This window comes from Gopherus evgoodei, unplaced genomic scaffold (assembly GCF_007399415.2).
Source record: "Gopherus evgoodei ecotype Sinaloan lineage unplaced genomic scaffold, rGopEvg1_v1.p scaffold_71_arrow_ctg1, whole genome shotgun sequence".
Classification (NCBI taxonomy): domain Eukaryota; kingdom Metazoa; phylum Chordata; order Testudines; family Testudinidae; genus Gopherus; species Gopherus evgoodei.
In genome coordinates, this window is record NW_022060092.1 from 30,074 (window position 1) to 48,306 (window position 18,233).

Here is an 18,233-nt window from a genome sequence, read left to right on the forward strand (position 1 = left end):
CCCGCAGCCCCCGGCCCCGGCGTGCTCCTCACTCCCGACCCGCAGCCCCCGCCCCCGGCGCGCTCCTTCCTCCCGACCCGCAGCCCCCGGCCCCGGCGAGCTCCTCACTCCCGACCCGCAGCCCCCGGCCCCGGCGAGCTCCTCCCTCCCAACCCGCAGCCCCCGGCCCTCGCTCCCGACCCGCAGCCCCCGGCCCCGGCACGCTCCTCACTCCCGACCCGCAGCCCCCGGCCCCGGCGCGCTCCTCACTCCCGACCCGCAGCCCCCGACCCCCGGCGTGCTCCTCCCACCCGACCCGCAGCCCCCGACCCCCGGCGTGCTCCTCCCTCCCGACCCGCAGCCCCCGACCCCCGGCGCGCTCCTCCCTCCCGACCCGCAGCTCCCGACCCCCGGCGCGCTCCTCCCTCCCGACCCGCAGCCCCCTCCCCCGGCGCGCTCCTCACTCCCGACCCGCAGCCCCCGCCCCCGGCGTGCTCCTCGCTCCCGACCCGCAGCCCCCGCCCCCGGCGTGCTCCTCACTCCCGACCCGCAGCCCCCGCCCCCGGCGTGCTCCTCACTCCCGACCCGCAGCCCCCGCCCCCGGCGTGCTCCCCACTCCCGACCCGCAGCCCCGGCCCCCGGCGTGCTCCTCCCTCCCGACCCGCAGCCCCGGCCCCCGGCGTGCTCCTCACTCCCGACCCGCAGCCCCGGCCCCCGGCGTGCTCCTCGCTCCCGACCCGCAGCCCCCGCCCCCGGCGTGCTCCTCGCTCCCGACCCGCAGCCCCAGCCCCCGGCGTGCTCCTCACTCCCGACCCGCAGCCCCGGCCCCCGGCGTGCTCCTCACTCCCGAGCCGCAGCCCCCGCCCCTCGCTCCCGACCCGCAGCCCCCGGCCCCGGCACGCTCCTCCCTCCCAACCCGCAGCCCCCGGCCCTCGCTCCCGACCCGCAGCCCCCGCCCCCGGCGTGGTCCTCACTCCCGACCCGCAGCCCCCGCCCCCGGCGCGCTCCTCCCTCCCGACCCGCAGCCCCCGGCCCTCGCTCCCGACCCGCAGCCCCCGGCCCCGGCGCGTTCCTCACTCCCGACCCGCAGCCCCCGGCCCCGGCGAGCTCCTCACTCCCAACCCGCAGCCCCCGGCCCTCGCTCCCGACCCGCATCCCCCGGCCCCGGCGCGCTCCTCACTCCCGACCCGCAGCCCCCGGCCCCGGCGTGCTCCTCACTCCCGACCCGCAGCCCCCGCCCCCGGCGCGCTCCTCCCTCCCGACCCGCAGCCCCCGGCCCCCGGCGTGCCCCTCACTCCCGACCCGCAGCCCCCGGCCCCGGCGTGCTCCTCACTCCCGACCCGCAGCCCCCGACCCCCGGCGTGCTCCTCACTCCCGAGCCGCAGCCCCCGCCCCTCGCTCCCGACCCGCAGCCCCCGGCCCCGGCACGCTCCTCCCTCCCAACCCGCAGCCCCCGGCCCTCGCTCCCGACCCGCAGCCCCCGGCCCCGGCGCGCTCCTCCCTCCCGACCCGCAGCCCCCGCCCCCGGCGTGCTCCTCACTCCCGACCCGCAGCCCCCGCCCCCGGCGCGCTCCTCCCTCCCGACCCGCAGCCCCCGGCCCTCGCTCCCGACCCACAGCCCCCGGCCCCGGCGCGCTCCTCACTCCCGACCCGCAGCCCCCGGCCCCGGCGAGCTCCTCACTCCCGACCCGCAGCCCCCGGCCCCGGCGAGCTCCTCCCTCCCAACCCGCAGCCCCCGGCCCTCGCTCCCGACCCGCAGCCCCCGGCCCCGGCGCGCTCCTCACTCCCGACCCACAGCCCCCGGCCCCGGCGTGCTCCTCACTCCCGACCCGGAGCCCCCGCCCCCGGCGCGCTCCTCCCTCCCGACCCGCAGCCCCGGCCCCCGGCGTGCCCCTCACTCCCGACCCGCAGCCCCTGACCCCCGGCGTGCTCCTCACTCCCGACCCGCAGCCCCCGACCCCCGGCGCGCTCCTCACTCCCGACCCGCAGCCCCCGGCCCCGGCGTGCTCCTCACTCCCGACCCGCAGCCCCCGCCCCCGGCGCGCTCCTCCCTCCCGACCCGCAGCCCCCGGCCCCCGGCGTGCCCCTCACTCCCGACCCGCAGCCCCCGACCCCCGGCGTGCTCCTCACTCCCGAGCCGCAGCCCCCGCCCCTCGCTCCCGACCCGCAGCCCCCGGCCCCGGCACGCTCCTCCCTCCCAACCCGCAGCCCCCGGCCCTCGCTCCCGACCCGCAGCCCCCGGCCCCGGCGCGCTCCTCCCTCCCGACCCGCAGCCCCCGCCCCCGGCGTGCTCCTCACTCCCGACCCGCAGCCCCCGCCCCCGGCGCGCTCCTCCCTCCCGACCCGCAGCCCCCGGCCCTCGCTCCCGACCCGCAGCCCCCGGCCCCGGCGCGCTCCTCACTCCCGACCCGCAGCCCCCGGCCCCGGCGAGCTCCTCACTCCCGACCCGCAGCCCCCGGCCCCGGCGAGCTCCTCCCTCCCAACCCGCAGCCCCCGGCCCTCGCTCCCGACCCGCAGCCCCCGGCCCCGGCGCGCTCCTCACTCCCGACCCGCAGCCCCCGGCCCCGGCGTGCTCCTCACTCCCGACCCGCAGCCCCCGCCCCCGGCGCGCTCCTCCCTCCCGACCCGCAGCCCCCGGCCCCCGGCGTGCCCCTCACTCCCGACCCGCAGCCCCTGACCCCCCGGCGTGCTCCTCACTCCCGACCCGCAGCCCCCGACCCCCGGCGTGCTCCTCACTCCCGACCCGCAGCCCCCGACCCCCGGCGTGCTCCTCCCTCCCGACCCGCAGCCCCCGACCCCCGGCGCGCTCCTCCCTCCCGACCCGCAGCCCCCGACCCCCGGCGCGCTCCTCCCTCCCGACCCGCAGCCCCCGCCCCCGGCGCGCTCCTCACTCCCGACCCGCAGCCCCCGCCCCCTGCGTGCTCCTCGCTCCCGACCCGCAGCCCCCGACCCCTGCGTGCTCCTCACTTCCTACCCGCAGCCCCCGCCCCCCTGCGTGCTCCTCGCTCCCGACCCGCAGCCCCGTTAACACTGGTGCTCTCCGCAGCGCTGTGTGGGGGGGAGCTGTCAGACCCTGCCGGCGTGGTGCTCTCCCCCGACTGGCCCCAGAGCTATGGCAAAGGCCAGGACTGTGTCTGGAATATCCGGGTGCAGGAGGAGAAGCGGGTCCTGCTGGATGTTGAAATGTAGGTACCGACCCCACCCCGAGGACCCTGTTCCTTCCCTTCTCTCTCAGACCGCCCAGCCCCCCCATCTTTCCTCTGTCATGATCCACTTACCCCCATCATCCCATTTTTCTCACTAGCTGTGCTGTCAGGTATGCCACGGCTGACACCAATATCCCCCACTGCTCCCCTGGCCCCCCGACTCCATAATCTCCCATTGCTCCCCTGGCCCCCAGTCTCACTCTCTGGCCCCCTGACACCCCGCACCCTCGCACAGCTTAAACATCCGGAAGAGTGACATGCTGACGGTGCTGGATGGCGAGGACCTGACGGGCCGGGTGCTGGGGCAGTACATGGGCGCCCACCCCCGCTTCCGCCTCTACACCTCGGCCAGCGCTGCCACCCTGCAGTTCCAGTCGGACCCCAGCGACCCCCTCTTTGGCCTCAGCCAGGGCTTCCTCATCCGCTTCTCTGGTAGGGCCCGTGTGGGGCGGGGGGTGGTCGGCAAGGTAGGCAGAGGGAGGGTCAGGTGGGAGGGGGAGGGGGTACTGAGGCAGTAGGGGGAGGGATCACAGGGAGACACAAGGGGTCAGATGGAGGGGGGATGCAGGGAACAGGGAGCAGGGGAAAGGAGTGCTGGGGGCGCTCTGAGGCAGCAGGATATGAGGGGTGGAGGGCTGAAGGGGGGCCCAGACTAGAGGAGGGTGTGGGCCAGGGGGTGGCAGGAAGGGAATCCTGCCCCCTCTCACCTCTCCACCCCCAGAGGTGCCCCGGAACGACACATGCCCGGAGCTGCCAGAAGTGGAGTTTGGCTGGCGCACGGCCTCGCACGCGGCTGCCATCCGGGGCACGGTGCTCACCTATCAGTGCGAACCGGGCTATGACATCGTGGGCTCCGACATCCTCACCTGCCAGTGGGACCTGGCCTGGAGCAACAGCCCCCCCACCTGCCAGAAGAGTGAGTGACCGCTGTCCCCCGAGGACCCTTAGCCCCATGGGCTGCCTTTCGATCCCACTGCTGACACCAACAGTGCAGCCAGGCATCCCACCCACATGGGCCTGAGTTTGGATCCCACCCCTGCTACCAATGGCACGGACAGGTATCCCTCTGTCCCTCCCATTCCTGTCTTCTCACTTGCCATCTCCTCCCCCCATCCCCCATTATCCCTTGTCTACTTAACAAGGTAGCCTGGTATCCCCACTGCTACTGCAGCATAATCAGGGATCCCATAGTACCACCAACGGTGGCCAGGTGTACCAAGTCCCTCGGCCATCCCACTTCTGCCACGAGGAGCACAGCTGGGTATCTCACCATTGTCACCAGTCCCTGCCTACCTCAGGCTGGGGCTCAGTGCCAAGGTGCCTGCCTTTTGCACCAAAAGGGGGAGTCCACTCCCATTGCTGAGACCCATCCTAGGGCTCACCCTGTCTGGGGAGAGCCCATGCTGGGAGAGCAGGAGGGACGGACCTGCCTCTCTCTGAGGCTCAGAGCCAAGCTTTCCAGTTGGAATCTCATCACATCGCCAAGAGAGTGTCCCCTCCCTACAACGAGACCCCCCGGCCAGGGCTGGTGGAGTGAGGTATCCCACTTCTCCCACCACTATTGAACAAATCCCCAGCTAGGCTGGAGGCTAGGTTGTGAGTTCAAATCCCATCTCAGACACAGGAAAAGGGGAGCGTCCTTCCCTCCTGCAGGGAACCTGTCATAAATATAAAGCGAAGGATAACCAGCTTTCTGTATACTGCACTATAAAGTCCCTCCTGGCCAGAGGCACAAAACCCTCTTACCTATAAAGGATTAAGAAGCTCAAGTACCTGGCTGGCACCTGACCCCAAAAAACAATAAGGGGACAAGATACTTTCAAATCGGGGGTGGGGGCTCTGTCTGTTCTGGGTGCTTGCTGGAGATGGACCAAGAATGCAAGCAGCCAACTCCAGCAGAATTAGTAAGTACCAGCAAGGGAAGGTGTTAGCTGACTTTTATTCTGGCTTGTGATTTTCTCTGTGCTGAGAGGGAGACGTATTCCTGGTTTTCTTTTTGTAACTTCAAAGTTTAGCCGAGAGGGAAACCCTCTGTGTTTTAAATCTGACTGACCCATGAAATTAGCTTCATTCTAACTGTGCAGAGGTGCTGCTTTTACCGTTTTTCTTTCTAATAAAGTTCTGTTTTGGGGGTTTTTTAAAAAATCTGATTGTTTTTATTCAGTGTCCTAAAAAACCCCATGGTTGGTCTGTGCTCATCTTGTTTATTCTCGAGCCTCCCCAGGAACGGGGGTGAAGGGCTTGGGGGGACATTAGGGGGAGTAGGAATTCCAAGTGCTCCTTCCCCTGAGTTTAGTTGAAATCACTTGGTGGTGGCAGCGATACCGTCCAAGCACAAGGAAGGGAATTTGTGCCTTGGGGAAGTTTTGAACCTAAGGTGGTAGAAATAAGCTTCAGGGTCTTTCATGCGGGTCCCCACATCTGTACCCCAGAGTTCAGAGTGGGGAGGTGTCAATTAATTACTAGCTTATATCTGGTACGCTGCCACCAGCCAGAATTTAGTGTCTGGCACACTTTCTGTTCCCCCAAAACCTTCCCTGGAGAACACAGATCCAAACCCCTTGGATCTTAAAACAAGGAGAAATTAACCATCCCCCTCCTTCCCCCCCCAGACTTTCCCCTCCCTGGGTTGCCTTGAGAGGTTTCACACCGATCCAAACTCCTTGGATCTTAAAACAAAGAGGAATTAACCATCCCCCCTCCCTTCCCCCCATCAATCCCTGGTGAGTTCAGACCCAATCCCCTTAGGTCTTAAACAAGGAAAAATCAATCGGGTTCTGTCATAAACAGATAGTTAAGGGTTAATGTCTCTTTTACCTGTAAAGGGTTAACTAACAGGGAACCTGAAACGCCTGACCAGAGGACCAATCAGGAGACAAGATACTTTCAAATCTCGGTGGAGGGAAGCCTTTGTTTGTGTTTTTTGGGTTTTGCTTTGTTCTCTCTGGGTCCTGAAATGGACCAGACGTGCAACCAGGTTTTTTGCCAATATCCCTGCTACAGTCTCTTATATATTCAGAATAGTGAATATTACGTAGGAAAGGCGGTTATAGTCTTGTGATTGTTTTCTGTATTTGCAAATGTGATTTTGCTGGATGCATTTTAATTGGTATTTGTGCTGCGGGGAGACTTCTTTCTAGTGTCTATAAGCTGAAAGACCCTGTAATATTCCATCTGATTTTACAGAGATTTCTTACTTTTTTCTTTCCGTCATTAAAAGCTTTTCTTTTTAAAAAACCTGATGAATTTTTTTTTCTTGTTAAGGCTCAAAGGAACTGAGTCTGTACTCACCAGGGAATTGGTGGGAGAAGGGAAGGAGGAGTGGGGGAGGAAAGGTGAATTTCCCTCTGTGTTTTAGATTCATGGAGCTTGAATCTGTCTATCTCTCCAGGAGCCAAGGGAGGGAAAGCCTGGGAGGGGGAGAGAAGGGAGAGAAAAAACCTGATTTCTCTGTGTGGTGATTCAAGGAGTTGAATCATGGTGATCTCCTAGTGTACCCAGGGCGGGAAAGAGCTGGGAGGAAGAAAGGAGGGGGAAGGGAAATGGTTTATTCCCCTTTGTGGTGAGACTCAAGGAATTTGGGTCTTGGGGTCCCCAGGGAAGGTTTTTGGGGGGATCAGAGTGCCCCAAAACACTATATTTTTGGGTGGTGGCAGCCTATCAGATCTAAGCTGGTAATTAAGCTTAGAGGAATTCATGCTGATACCTCATCTTTTGGACTCTAAGTTCAGATTGGGGAATTGTACCATGACATGGTGGCAGCGTTCGGATAAGAATCCGAAAGCCAGTAGGATTATTAGTTTTCTTTTTTCTCCGCTAGCTGCTTATAAGCAGAGAGGAGGGGGGTTTGAAACTACAGCCAGAACCAGTTTTTTTTCTTTTCTCCTTTGTGGTTGTGCAGAGAGACTGCCTGAAGGCAGAGACATTAGTTTAACAAGGGTATTTTGTCAAACAAAGCATGCTTAAGCTGTGAACAGCAGAGACCAGCAAAACATACTTGCAAATCAAAGGATTTCTTTTTTTTTTTACTCTATCGGGAAAGGCTAGTTAGAAAAAGTTAAAAAAGACTCTCTTGCTAAGCAACCCTAAGAAGGCAGCAGAGGAGCAGCAGTTCAGGCAGTGAGCAGCAGAGGGCGCAACCAGCACAAGGAGCAGGTACAATGAGCACCAGGGCAGCCACAAGCAAACTAAAAATAGCGAAACTACAAGCAGTAAACAAACAATGAACATAAGAGACGAATGGAACTAATTCAGGCAGAAATGGCCAGGGCAGAGGCTGCCCACAGGAGAGACATGGAGAAGAAACAAAAAGAGATGGAGCTCCAAAGGGAGGCCCACCAGCAGGCCATGGAATTAGCAAAAACTAAACAGAACGACACAGCTAATCCTACCAACACTTCGCCAGTTGTTGTTCCACATCCCAGAAAATCCCCCACCTACGAGGCCTTCTTAGAAAATTTTGAAAGGACCTGCCATGGGTACAGCATCTCTACAGACCAGTACATGATAGAGCTGAGGCCACAGCTCATTGGACCTTTAGCAGAGGTGGCAGCTGAAATGCCTAAGGAACACATGAAGGATTATAAACTTTTTCAAACCAAGGCCAGAATCAGAATGGGGCTAACACCTGAGTATGCCCGTCAGCGGTTCAGAGCCCTAAGGTGGAAACCAGATGTGTCATTTCCCCGACATGCCCACCACATTGGAAAGAATTATAATGCCTGGATATCAGGAGCAAGTGCTAACTCTCTGGACGACATGCACCTCCTGATACAAATGGAGCAGCTCTTAGAGGGTGTTCCTGAGGAAACAGAAAGGTACCTCCAAGATGGGAAGCCCAAAACTGTAACCGAGGCGGGGGAGATTGGAGCCCGATGGGTGGAAGTGGCAGAAAAGAAAAAAACTACTATCAAGCAGAGCGAATATCAGAAGGGGCAAACCGAAAATAAATCCTATCCCCGAGACAGAGACCAACACCTACAAAATCTCCACCAAGCATTCTCAAAACTAGAATACCCGCAGGAGGAAATAAGGAAACAGATCAACAGAGCCAGACGTGTACCCAGAAGCCTCCTACTGCAAGACAAACCCAAGAAACCAGCAGGACTCCACTGGCCATCACATACAGTCCCCAGCTAAAACCCCTCCAACGCATCATCAGGGATCTACAACCCGTCCTGGACAATGATCCCACACTTTCACAGGCCTTGGGTGGCAGGCCAATCCTTGCCCGCAGACAACCTGCCAACCTGAAACATATTCTCACCAGTAACTGCACACCGCACCATAGTAACTCTAGCTCAGGAACCAATCCATGCAACAAACCTCGATGCCAACTCTGCCCACATATCTACACCAGCGACACCATCACAGGACCTAACCAGATCAGCCACCTGCGCGTCCACCAATGTAATATACGCCATCATATGCCAGCAATGCCCCTCTGCTATGTACATCGGCCAAACTGGACAGTCGCTATGGAAAAGGATAAACGGACACAAATCAGATATTAGAAATGGCAATATACAAAAACCTGTAGGAGAGCACTTCAACCTCCCTGGCCACACTATAGCAGACCTTAAGGTGGCCATCCTGCAGCAAAAAAACTTCAGGACCAGACTTCAAAGAGAAACTGCTGAGCTTCAGTTCATCTGCAAATTTGACACCATCAGCTCAGGATTAAACAAAGACTGTGAATGGCTTGCCAACTACAAAACCAGTTTCTCCTCCCTTGGTTTTCACACCTCAACTGCTAGAACAGGGCCTTATCTTCCCTGATTGAACTAACCTCATTATCTCTAGCTTGCCTGCATATATATACCTGCCCCTGGACATTTCCACTACATGCATCTGACGAAGTGGGTATTCACCCACAAAAGCTCATGCTCCAAAACGTCTGTTAGTCTATAAGGTGCCACAGGACTCTTTGCTGCTTTTACAGATCCAGACTAACACGGCTTCCCCTCTGATACCTATCCCCGAGGGCAACCCAAGACCCCACCTACAACCTAAGGAAAGCCCCAGACACCCTATTGTCCCACCTCACCAGTCTCGAGCAACCCACCTCAGCCCCAGTGACCAGTCAGCTGGGCGATGCTTTAAATGTAATGAACTGGGACATATAAAGGCCAACTGCCCCAAGAACTCCAACCGAGTGCAATTCATTACATCACCATCACACCAAAGAGCCCCAGGCCCAGATGCCTCTCAGATACCCTTGGAGCAAAGGGAAATTTTGAGAGTGGGCGGAAAGAAGGTTGTCGCGTGGAGAGACATCGGGGCACAAGTGTCAGCTATCCACCAATCCTTCGTAGACCCCAAATTCATCAAACCAGAGGCCCAAGTGACAGTTTACCCCTTCATGTCACAAGCTGTAGACTTGCCTACAGCTGAACTGCCTGTCCAGTACAAGGGCTGGTCAGGAATGTGGACATTTGCAGTCTACGACAATTATCACATCCCCATGCTACTGGGGGAAGACTTGGCCAACCAGGTGAGGCGGGCCAAGAGAGTGGGAATGGTCACACGCAGCCAAACCAGGCAAGCTTCCAGACCCATCCCTGTTCCTGAACCATCCACAGGGGCCCCGTCTGTGTTACCAGAGACCCAGACAGAGGTGGTGAACCCGGATCCCCTGCCAATGACTGAAACAGCCACAGTGACTCCAGTCCCAGGATTGGAACTGGAAAAGCAACCAGCACCAGAACCGTTGCCAGCACTGACTCCAGCGCTTGCAAACCCATCTTCTACCCCAATGCCAGAGGGCACCAGCGAGCCAGAACTGGCAGAAGCAGCAGACAACCACACCCAAGAGGCTCAGCCAGAGCCTGAAATACCCCCAGGTGCACCAGCGGAGAGCGGTTCACCAGCAACGGAAACAACCCCATCACCTACATCGCTTCCAGAGGGACCAAGCCCAAGTCCACAGTCTGAGGAAGAACTGGTGTCTCCAGCTTCAAGGAAACAGTTCCAGGCTGAGCAGGAAGCAGATGACAGCCTTCAGAAAGCTTGGGCGGCGGCACGGAGCACCCCACCACCTCTCAGCTCTTCTAACCGATCCTGGTTTGTTATAAACCAAGGGCTTTTATATAAGGAGACTCTTTCTGGTGGACACCGGGATGAATGGCAGCCGCAAAAATAGTTGGTGGTTCCAACTAAGTACCGGGGGAAGCTCTTCAGCTTAGCCCATGATCATCCCAGTGGCCATGCTGGGGTGAACAGAACCAAGGACCGGTTGGGGAAGTCCTTCCACTGGGAGGGGATGGGCAAGGACGTTGCCAAGTATGTCCGCTCTTGTGAGGTATGCCAACGAGTGGGAAAACCCCAAGACCAGGTCAAGGCCCCTGTCCAGCCACTCCCCATAATTGAGATCCCATTTCAGGGAGTAGCCGTGGATATTCTGGGTCCTTTCCCAAAACAGACCCCCAGAGGAAAGCAGTACATACTGACTTTCGTGGACTTTGCTACCCGGTGGCCGGAAGCAGGAGGAATTAACCATCCCCGTCCTTTTCCCCCACCAATCCCTGGTGAGTTCAGACCCAATCCCTTGGATCTTAAAACAAGGAAAAATCAATCAGGTTCTTAAAAAGAAAGCTTTTAATTAAAGAAAGAAAAGTAAAAATCGTCTCTGTAAAATCAGTATGGAAAATGCTTTACAGGGTACTCAGATTCATATAGACCAGAGGGACCCACCCACCCAGCCTTAGATTCAAAGTTACAGCAAACAGAGGTAAAAATCCTTCCAGCAAAAGAAACCTTTACAAGTTGAGAAAACAAACATAAGACTAATCCGCCTTGCCTGGCTGTTACTTACAAGTTTGAAACATGAGAGACTGGTTCAGAAAGATTTGGAGAGCCTGGATTGACATCTGGTCCCTCTTAGTCCCAAGAGCGAACAACCCCCAAAACAAAGAGCACGAACAAAGCCTTCCCCCCACTAAGATTTGAAAGTATCTTGTCCCCTATTGGTCCTCTGGTCAGGTGTCAGCCAGGTTTCCTGAGCTTCTTAACCCTTTACAGGTAAAAGAGGCATTAACCCTTAACCGTCTGTTTATGACAGGAGGGAACTCTGACAGGACCTCAGCCACAACGTTCCAGTTGGGTGTTCTACATCTCACACCCGTGATAGTGTTGTGGTACCTGCCACCACCCCGGGGGGGGGGTCACGGCTCCCACCACCCAGGCCAATGGGATCGCACTGCTAACACCAGTTTAGAGCTTCAGTCCAAAGTCACGGTTGAGTCGCTGTCCTAACTTGGGGGAGCCCTAGTATGTGTCTGGGTGTCTCATACTTTGCTGCTCCCTCCCTCCCCCCGTTGTTCTCTCCCCACAGTCGTGAACTGCGCTGACCCGGGGGAGATCGCCAATGGGAAGAGAAGTGTCTCAGACCGACGCTTCTCCATCGGCTCCCACGTCCAGTACTTCTGCCATGAGGGCTACGTGGTGGAGGGGAGCAGCACCCTGACCTGCTATAACCGCGACACCGGAACCCCCAAATGGAGCGACCGCGTCCCCAAGTGTGTCTGTGAGTGCAGGGGGCTGCGGGTCGGGAGTGAGGGGCACCGGCTGGGCGGGGGGGGCTGCACGTTGGGAGTGAGGGGCACCGGCTGGGCGGGGGGGCTGCGGGTCGGGAGTGAGGGGCACCGGCTGGGCGGGGAGCTGCAGGTCGGGAGTGAGGGGCACCGGCTGGGCGGGGAGCTGCAGGTCGGGAGTGAGGGGCACCGGCTGGGCGGGGGGGCTGCGGGTCAGGAGTGAGGGGCCCTGGCTGGGCGGGGGGGCTGCGGGTCGGGAGTGAGGGGCACCGGCTGGGCGGGGAGCTGCAGGTCGGGAGTGAGGGGCACTGGCAGGGATGCAGGTCGGGAGTGAGGGGCACCAGCGGGGCTGCAGGTTGGGAGTGAGGGGCACCGGCTGGGCGGGGGGGCTGCGGGTCGGGAGTGAGGGGCACCAGCGGGGCTGCAGGTTGGGAGTGAGGGGCACCGGCTGGGCGGGGGGGCTGCGGACTGGGAGTGAGGGGCACCGGCTGGGCGGGGAGCTGCAGGTCGGGAGTGAGGGGCACCAGCTGGGCAGGGAGCTGCGGGTCGGGAGCAAGGGGCACTGGCAGGGCTGCAGGTCGGGAGTGAGGGGCACCGGCTGGGGGGGGGGGCTGCGGGTCGGGAGTGAGGGGCCCTGGCTGGGCGGGGGGGCTGCGGGTCGGGAGTGAGGGGCACCGGCTGGGCGGGGAGCTGCAGGTCGGGAGTGAGGGGCACTGGCAGGGATGCAGGTCGGGAGTGAGGGGCACCAGCGGGGCTGCAGGTTGGGAGTGAGGGGCACCGGCTGGGCGGGGGGGGCTGCGGGTCGGGAGTGAGGGGCACCAGCGGGGCTGCAGGTTGGGAGTGAGGGGCACCGGCTGGGCGGGGGGGCTGCAGGTCGGGAGTGAGGGGCACCAGCGGGGCTGCAGGTTGGGAGTGAGGGGCACCGGCTGGGCGGGGGGGCTGCGGACTGGGAGTGAGGGGCACCGGCTGGGCGGGGAGCTGCAGGTCGGGAGTGAGGGGCACCAGCTGGGCGGGGAGCTGCGGGTCGGGAGCAAGGGGCACTGGCAGGGCTGCAGGTCGGGAGTAAGGGGCACCAGCGGGGCTGCAGGTTGGGAGTGAGGGGCACCAGCGGGGCTGCGCGTCGGGATTGAGGGGTACCAGCGGGGCTGCAGGTCGGGAGCGAGGGGCACTGGCAGGGCTGCGGGTCGGGATTGAGGGGTACCAGCGGGGCTGCGGGTCGGGATTGAGGGGCACCGGCTGGGCGGGGAGCTGCAGGTCGGGAGTGAGGGGCAGCGTCGAGGGCTCTGCTCTCTCGCAGTGAAGTACGAGCCGTGTCTGAACCCCGGCGTGCCCGAGAACGGCTACCAGACGCTCTACAAGCATCACTACCAGGCAGGCGAGTCGCTGCGTTTCTTCTGCTACGAGGGCTTCGAGCTCATCGGGGAGCTGACCATCACCTGCGTCCCGGGGCACCCGTCCCAGTGGACCAGCCAGCCGCCTCTCTGCAAAGGTACCGCCCCCCAGCCCTGCCGGTGCCCCTCACTCCCGACCCGCAGTCCCCCAGCCCTGCCGGTGCCCCTCACTCCCGACCCACAGCCCTCCAGCCCTGCCGGTGCCCCTCACTCCCGACCCGCAGCCCTCCAGCCCTGCCGGTGCCCCTCACTCCCGACCCGCAGCCCCCCCGCCCTGCCGGTGCCCCTCACTCCCGACCCGCAGCCCCCCAGCCCTGCCGGTGCCCCTCACTCCCGACCCGCAGCCCCTGCCAGCCCAGCCCTGCCCTGCCGGTGCCCCTCACTCCCGACCCGCAGCCCCTGCCAGCCCAGCCCTGCCCCCCCAGCCCTGCCGGTGCCCCTCACTCCCGACCCGCAGCCCCCCCCGCTCTGCTGGTGCCCCTCGCTCCCGACCCGCAGTCCCCCAGCCCTGCTGGTGCCCCTCACTCCCGACCCGCAGCCCCCCAGCCCTGCCGGTGCCCCTCACTCCCGACCCGCAGCCCCACAGCCCTGCCGGTGCCCCTCACTCCCGACCCACAGCCCCCCCGCTCTGCCGGTGCCCCTCACTCCTGACTCGCAGCCCCCCCCCGCTCTGCGGTGCCCCTCACTCCTGACCCGCAGCCTCCCCAGCTCTGCGGTGCCCCTCACTCCTGACTCGCGGGCCCCCCCCCGCTCTGCGGTGCCCCTCACTCCTGACTCGCAGCCTCCCCCGCTCTGCGGTGCCCCTCACTCCCGACCCGCAGCCCCCCCCCGCTCTGCGGTGCCCCTCACTCCCGACCCGCAGCCTCCCCAGCTCTGCGGTGCCCCTCACTCCCGACCCGCAGCCCCTTGGTTGTCTCCGCTAAGTCTTTCTCTGCTCTGTTCTCAGTGGCGTATGAGGAGTTACTGGACGACCGGAAGCTGGAAGGTCATTTAAATTACAGGCCCAAGGGGCTCAGTAGGTGGCGCCATGGGGTAGGGGTGCTCAGTGCCGGGGGCAGGGAGTGGGAGCGTTCAGTAGGGGTCACTGTGGGGCAGGAGGCTCAGGTGGGGGTGCTGTGGGGCAGCGGGATCAGCAGGGGGCGCTGTGGGGTAGGGGTGTGGTGGGGCAGGGTGAGACAGGGGGATGAGCAGGAGGCACCAGGGCTCAGCAGGGGGCGTGGTGGGGCAGGGGGCACGGTGGGGCAGAGGGCTCAGCAGGGGGCACTGTGGGGCAGGGGGCACGGTGGGGCAGAGGGCTCAGCAGGGGGCACTGTGGGGCAGAGGGCTCAGCAGGGGGTGCCGTGGGGCACAGGGCTCAGCAGGGGGCACTGTGGGGCAGAGGGCGCAGTGGGGCAGAGGGCTCAGCAGGGGGCACGGTGGGGCAGAGGGCGCAGTGGGGCAGAGGGCTCAGCAGGGGGCATGGTGGGGCAGAGGGCTCGGCAGGGGGCACGGTGGGGCAGGAGGCACGGTGGGGCAGGGGGCTCAGCAGGGGGCACTGTGGGGCAGGGGGCTCAGCAGGGGGCACTGTGGGGCAGGGGGCACTGTGGGGCAGGGGGCACGGTGGGGCAGAGGGCTCAGCAGGGGGCACTGTGGGGCAGGGGGCACGGTGGGGCAGAGGGCTCAGCAGGGGGCACTGTGGGGCAGGGGGCACGGTGGGGCAGAGGACTCAGCAGGGGGCACTGTGGGGCAGGGGGCACTGTGGGGCAGGGGGCACGGTGGGGCAGAGGGCTCAGCAGGGGGCACTGTGGGGCAGGGGGCATTGTGGGGCAGGGGGCACGGTGGGGCAGAGGGCTCAGCAGGGGGCACTGTGGGGCAGAGGGCTCAGCAGGGGGCACTGTGGGCAGGGGGCACAGTGGGGCAGGGGGCACTGTGGGGCAGGGGGCACGGTGGGGCAGAGGACTCAGCAGGGGGCACTGTGGGGCAGGGGGCACTGTGGGGCAGGGGGCACGGTGGGGCAGGGGGCTCAGCAGGGGGCACTGTGGGGCAGGGGGCACTGTGGGGCAGAGGGCTCAGCAGGGGGCACTGTGGGGCAGGGGGCGCGGTGGGGCAGAGGGCTCAGCAGGGGGCACGGTGGGGCAGAGGGCTCAGCAGGGGGCACTGTGGGGCAGGGGGCATTGTGGGGCAGGGGGCACGGTGGGGCAGAGGGCTCAGCAGGGGGCACTGTGGGGCAGAGGGCTCAGCAGGGGGCACAGTGGGGCAGGGGGCACTGTGGGGCAGGGGGCACTGTGGGGCAGGGGGCACGGTGGGGCAGGGGGCTCAGCAGGGGGCACTGTGGGGCAGGGGGCACGGTGGGGCAGAAGGCTCAGCAGGGGGCACTGTGGGGCAGGGGGCATGGTGGGGCAGAGGGCTCAGCAGGGGGCACTGTGGGGCAGGGGGCACGGTGGGGCAGAGGGCTCAGCAGGGGGCGTGGTGGGGCAGGGGGGCACGGTGGGGCAGAGGGCTCAGCAGGGGGCATTGTGGGGCAGGGGGCGCGGTGGGGCAGAGGGCTCAGCAGGGGGCGTGGTGGGGCAGGGGGCACGGTGGGGCAGGGGGCTCAGCAGGGGGCACTGTGGGGCAGGGTGGGGCTCTCCCCTGGCTGTCAATGCTGGTCCGAATGCAGCACTAGGGGGTGCTGCAGGGAACGGGACAGGGATGCTGTCATGTCATTGGTTTTGTCCTCTCTGATTGGCCGCCTGTCTCTGCACAGTCACCCAGACGACAGACCCCTCCCACCAGATAGAGGGGGGTAACATCGCCCTGGCGATCTTCCTGCCAATCATCCTGGTCATTCTCCTGATTGGTGGAATTTACATCTATTACACCAAGTAAGCCACAGCCAATGAGGATGGAAGGTGTGGCAGCTGGGAGGCGGGGCTTGGAGCTCTTAAAGGGGCAGGATGGCCAATGTGTCCAAGCACTTAGTCACTGGAAGGCGGGGCCCATGAGTCTTAAAGGGACATGGTGGTCATTGAGGGCGGGACTTTGGAGTCTTAAAGGGGAGGGGTGGAATGATATTCATTGGGGGTGGAGCTTGAGACTCTTAAAGGGGCGGGAGCCCCATCGCTTGTGGGGTGCGTCTGGGTCCCCCATGTCGTTCTCACCCCCCAGGTTTCTGTCCCAGGTTCCAGGGCAAGTCCCTGTTCGGCTTCTCGTTCTCCAGCTCCCACAGCTACAGGCCCATCACCGTGGAGTCCGACTTCAGCAACCCGCTCTACGAGGCTGGGGTGAGTCGCCCCCGGGGCGCCGGGCTGCAGGAAACCGAGCACCCCCTGCCCTGCCCACACCCCTCTCCAGCCCCCCTCCCCATCGCTCGCTCTCCCCCACTCTCACTGGGCTGGGGCAGGGGGTTGGGGTGCGGGAGAGGGTGTGGGCTCTGGGGTGGGGCTAGAAATGAGGGGTTCAGAGTGCAGGAGGGGGCTTTGGGATGAGACAGAGATTGGGGTGTGTGGGGGGAGCTGTTGGCCAGGGGGATGGAAACGGATGGGGGGCTGTGTGGGGGGAGCTGTTGGCTGGGGGGATGGGCTGGGAACGGATGGGGGGGCTGCGGGGGGGGGAGCTGTTGGCCGGGGGGATGGGAATGGATGGGGGAGCTGTGGGGGGGGGAGCTGTTGGCCAGGGGGATGGGCTGGGAATGGATGGGGGGGCTGTGTGGGGGGAGCTGTTGGCTGGGGGGATGGGATTGGATGGGGGGGCTGCGTGGGGGGGAGCTGTTGGCCGAGGGGATGGAAACGGATGGGGGGGCTGTGTGGGGGGAGCTGTTGGCCGGGGGGATGGGCTGGGAATGGATTAGGGGGCTGCGTAGGGGGAACTGTTGGCCGGGGGGGATGGGCTGGGAACAGATGGGGGGGGCTGCGTGGGGGGGAACTGTTGGCCGGGGGGATGGGCTGGGAATGGATGAGGGGGCTGTGTGGGGGGGAACTGTTGGCTGGGGGGATGGGAATGGATGGGGGGGCTGCGTGGGGGGGAGCTGTTGGCCAGGGGGAGTGGGCTGGGAATGGATGGGGGGGCTGCGTGGGGGGGAGCTGTTGGCCGGGGGGGATGGGCTGGGAATGGATGAGGGGGCTGTGGGGGGGGGAACTGTTGGCTGGGGGGATGGGAATGGATGAGGGGGCTGCGTGGGGGGGAGCTGTTGGCTGGGGGGGTGGGCTGGGAACGGATGAGGGGGCTGCGTTGGGGGGAACTGTTGGCCGGGGGGGGTGGGCTGGGAACGGATGGGGGGGCTGCGTAGGGGGAACTGTTGGCCGGGGGGGATGGGCTGGGAATGGATGAGGGGGCTGCGTGGGGGGGAACTGTTGGCCGGGGGGGATGGGCTGGGAACAGATGGGGGGGCTGCGTAGGGGGAACTGTTGGCCAGGGGGGATGGGCTGGGAATGGATGGGGGGGGCTGCGTGGGGGGGAACTGTTGGCCGGGGGGGATGGGCTGGGAATGGATGGGGGGGCTGTGTGTGGGGGAACTGTTGGCCAGGGGGGATGGGCTGGGAACGGATGAGGGGGCTGCGTAGGGGGAACTGTTGGCCGGGGGGGATGGGCTGGGAATGGATGAGGGGGCTGTGTGGGGGGGAACTGTTGGCTGGGGGGATGGGAATGGATGGGGGGGGCTGCGTGGGGGGGAACTGTTGGCCGGGGGGGATGGGCTGGGAATGGATGAGGGGGCTGTGTGGGGGGGAACTGTTGGCCGGGGGGGATGGGCGGGGAATGGATGAGGGGGCTGTGTGGGGGGAGCTGTTGGCTGGGGGGATGGGAATGGATGGGGGGGCTGCGTGGGGGGAGCTGTTGGCCGGGGAAATGGGCTGGGAACGGATGGAGGGGGCTGTGTGGGGGGAGCTGTTGGCCGGGGGGATGGGAATGGATGGGGGAGCTGTGGGGGGGGGAGCTGTTGGCCAGGGGGATGGGCTGGGAATGGATGGGGGGGCTGTGTGGGGGGAGCTGTTGGCTGGGGGGATGGGATTGGATGGGGGGGCTGCGTGGGGGGGAGCTGTTGGCCGAGAGGATGGAAGTGGATGGGGGGGCTGCGTGGGGGGAGCTGTTGGCCGGGGAGATGGGCTGGGAACGGATGAGGGGGCTGTGTGGGGGGGAACTGTTGGCTGGGGGGATGGGAATGGATGAGG

The 18,233-nt window shown here is 63.9% G+C and overlaps 1 protein-coding gene across 1 annotated transcript in view; it reads left to right on the top strand.

Annotated features, from left to right (window-relative positions):
• Positions 1-18,233, top strand: part of SEZ6L2 (seizure related 6 homolog like 2) — a 32,989-nt gene that overhangs the window by 11,931 nt on the left and 2,825 nt on the right. Inside the window, 8 exon segments of the mRNA XM_030547831.1 lie at positions 3,026-3,164; positions 3,421-3,617; positions 3,907-4,101; positions 11,518-11,709; positions 13,014-13,205; positions 14,054-14,122; positions 15,833-15,950; positions 16,247-16,349. Of these exon segments, the coding sequence (XP_030403691.1) occupies positions 3,026-3,164; positions 3,421-3,617; positions 3,907-4,101; positions 11,518-11,709; positions 13,014-13,205; positions 14,054-14,122; positions 15,833-15,950; positions 16,247-16,349 (1,205 nt within the window).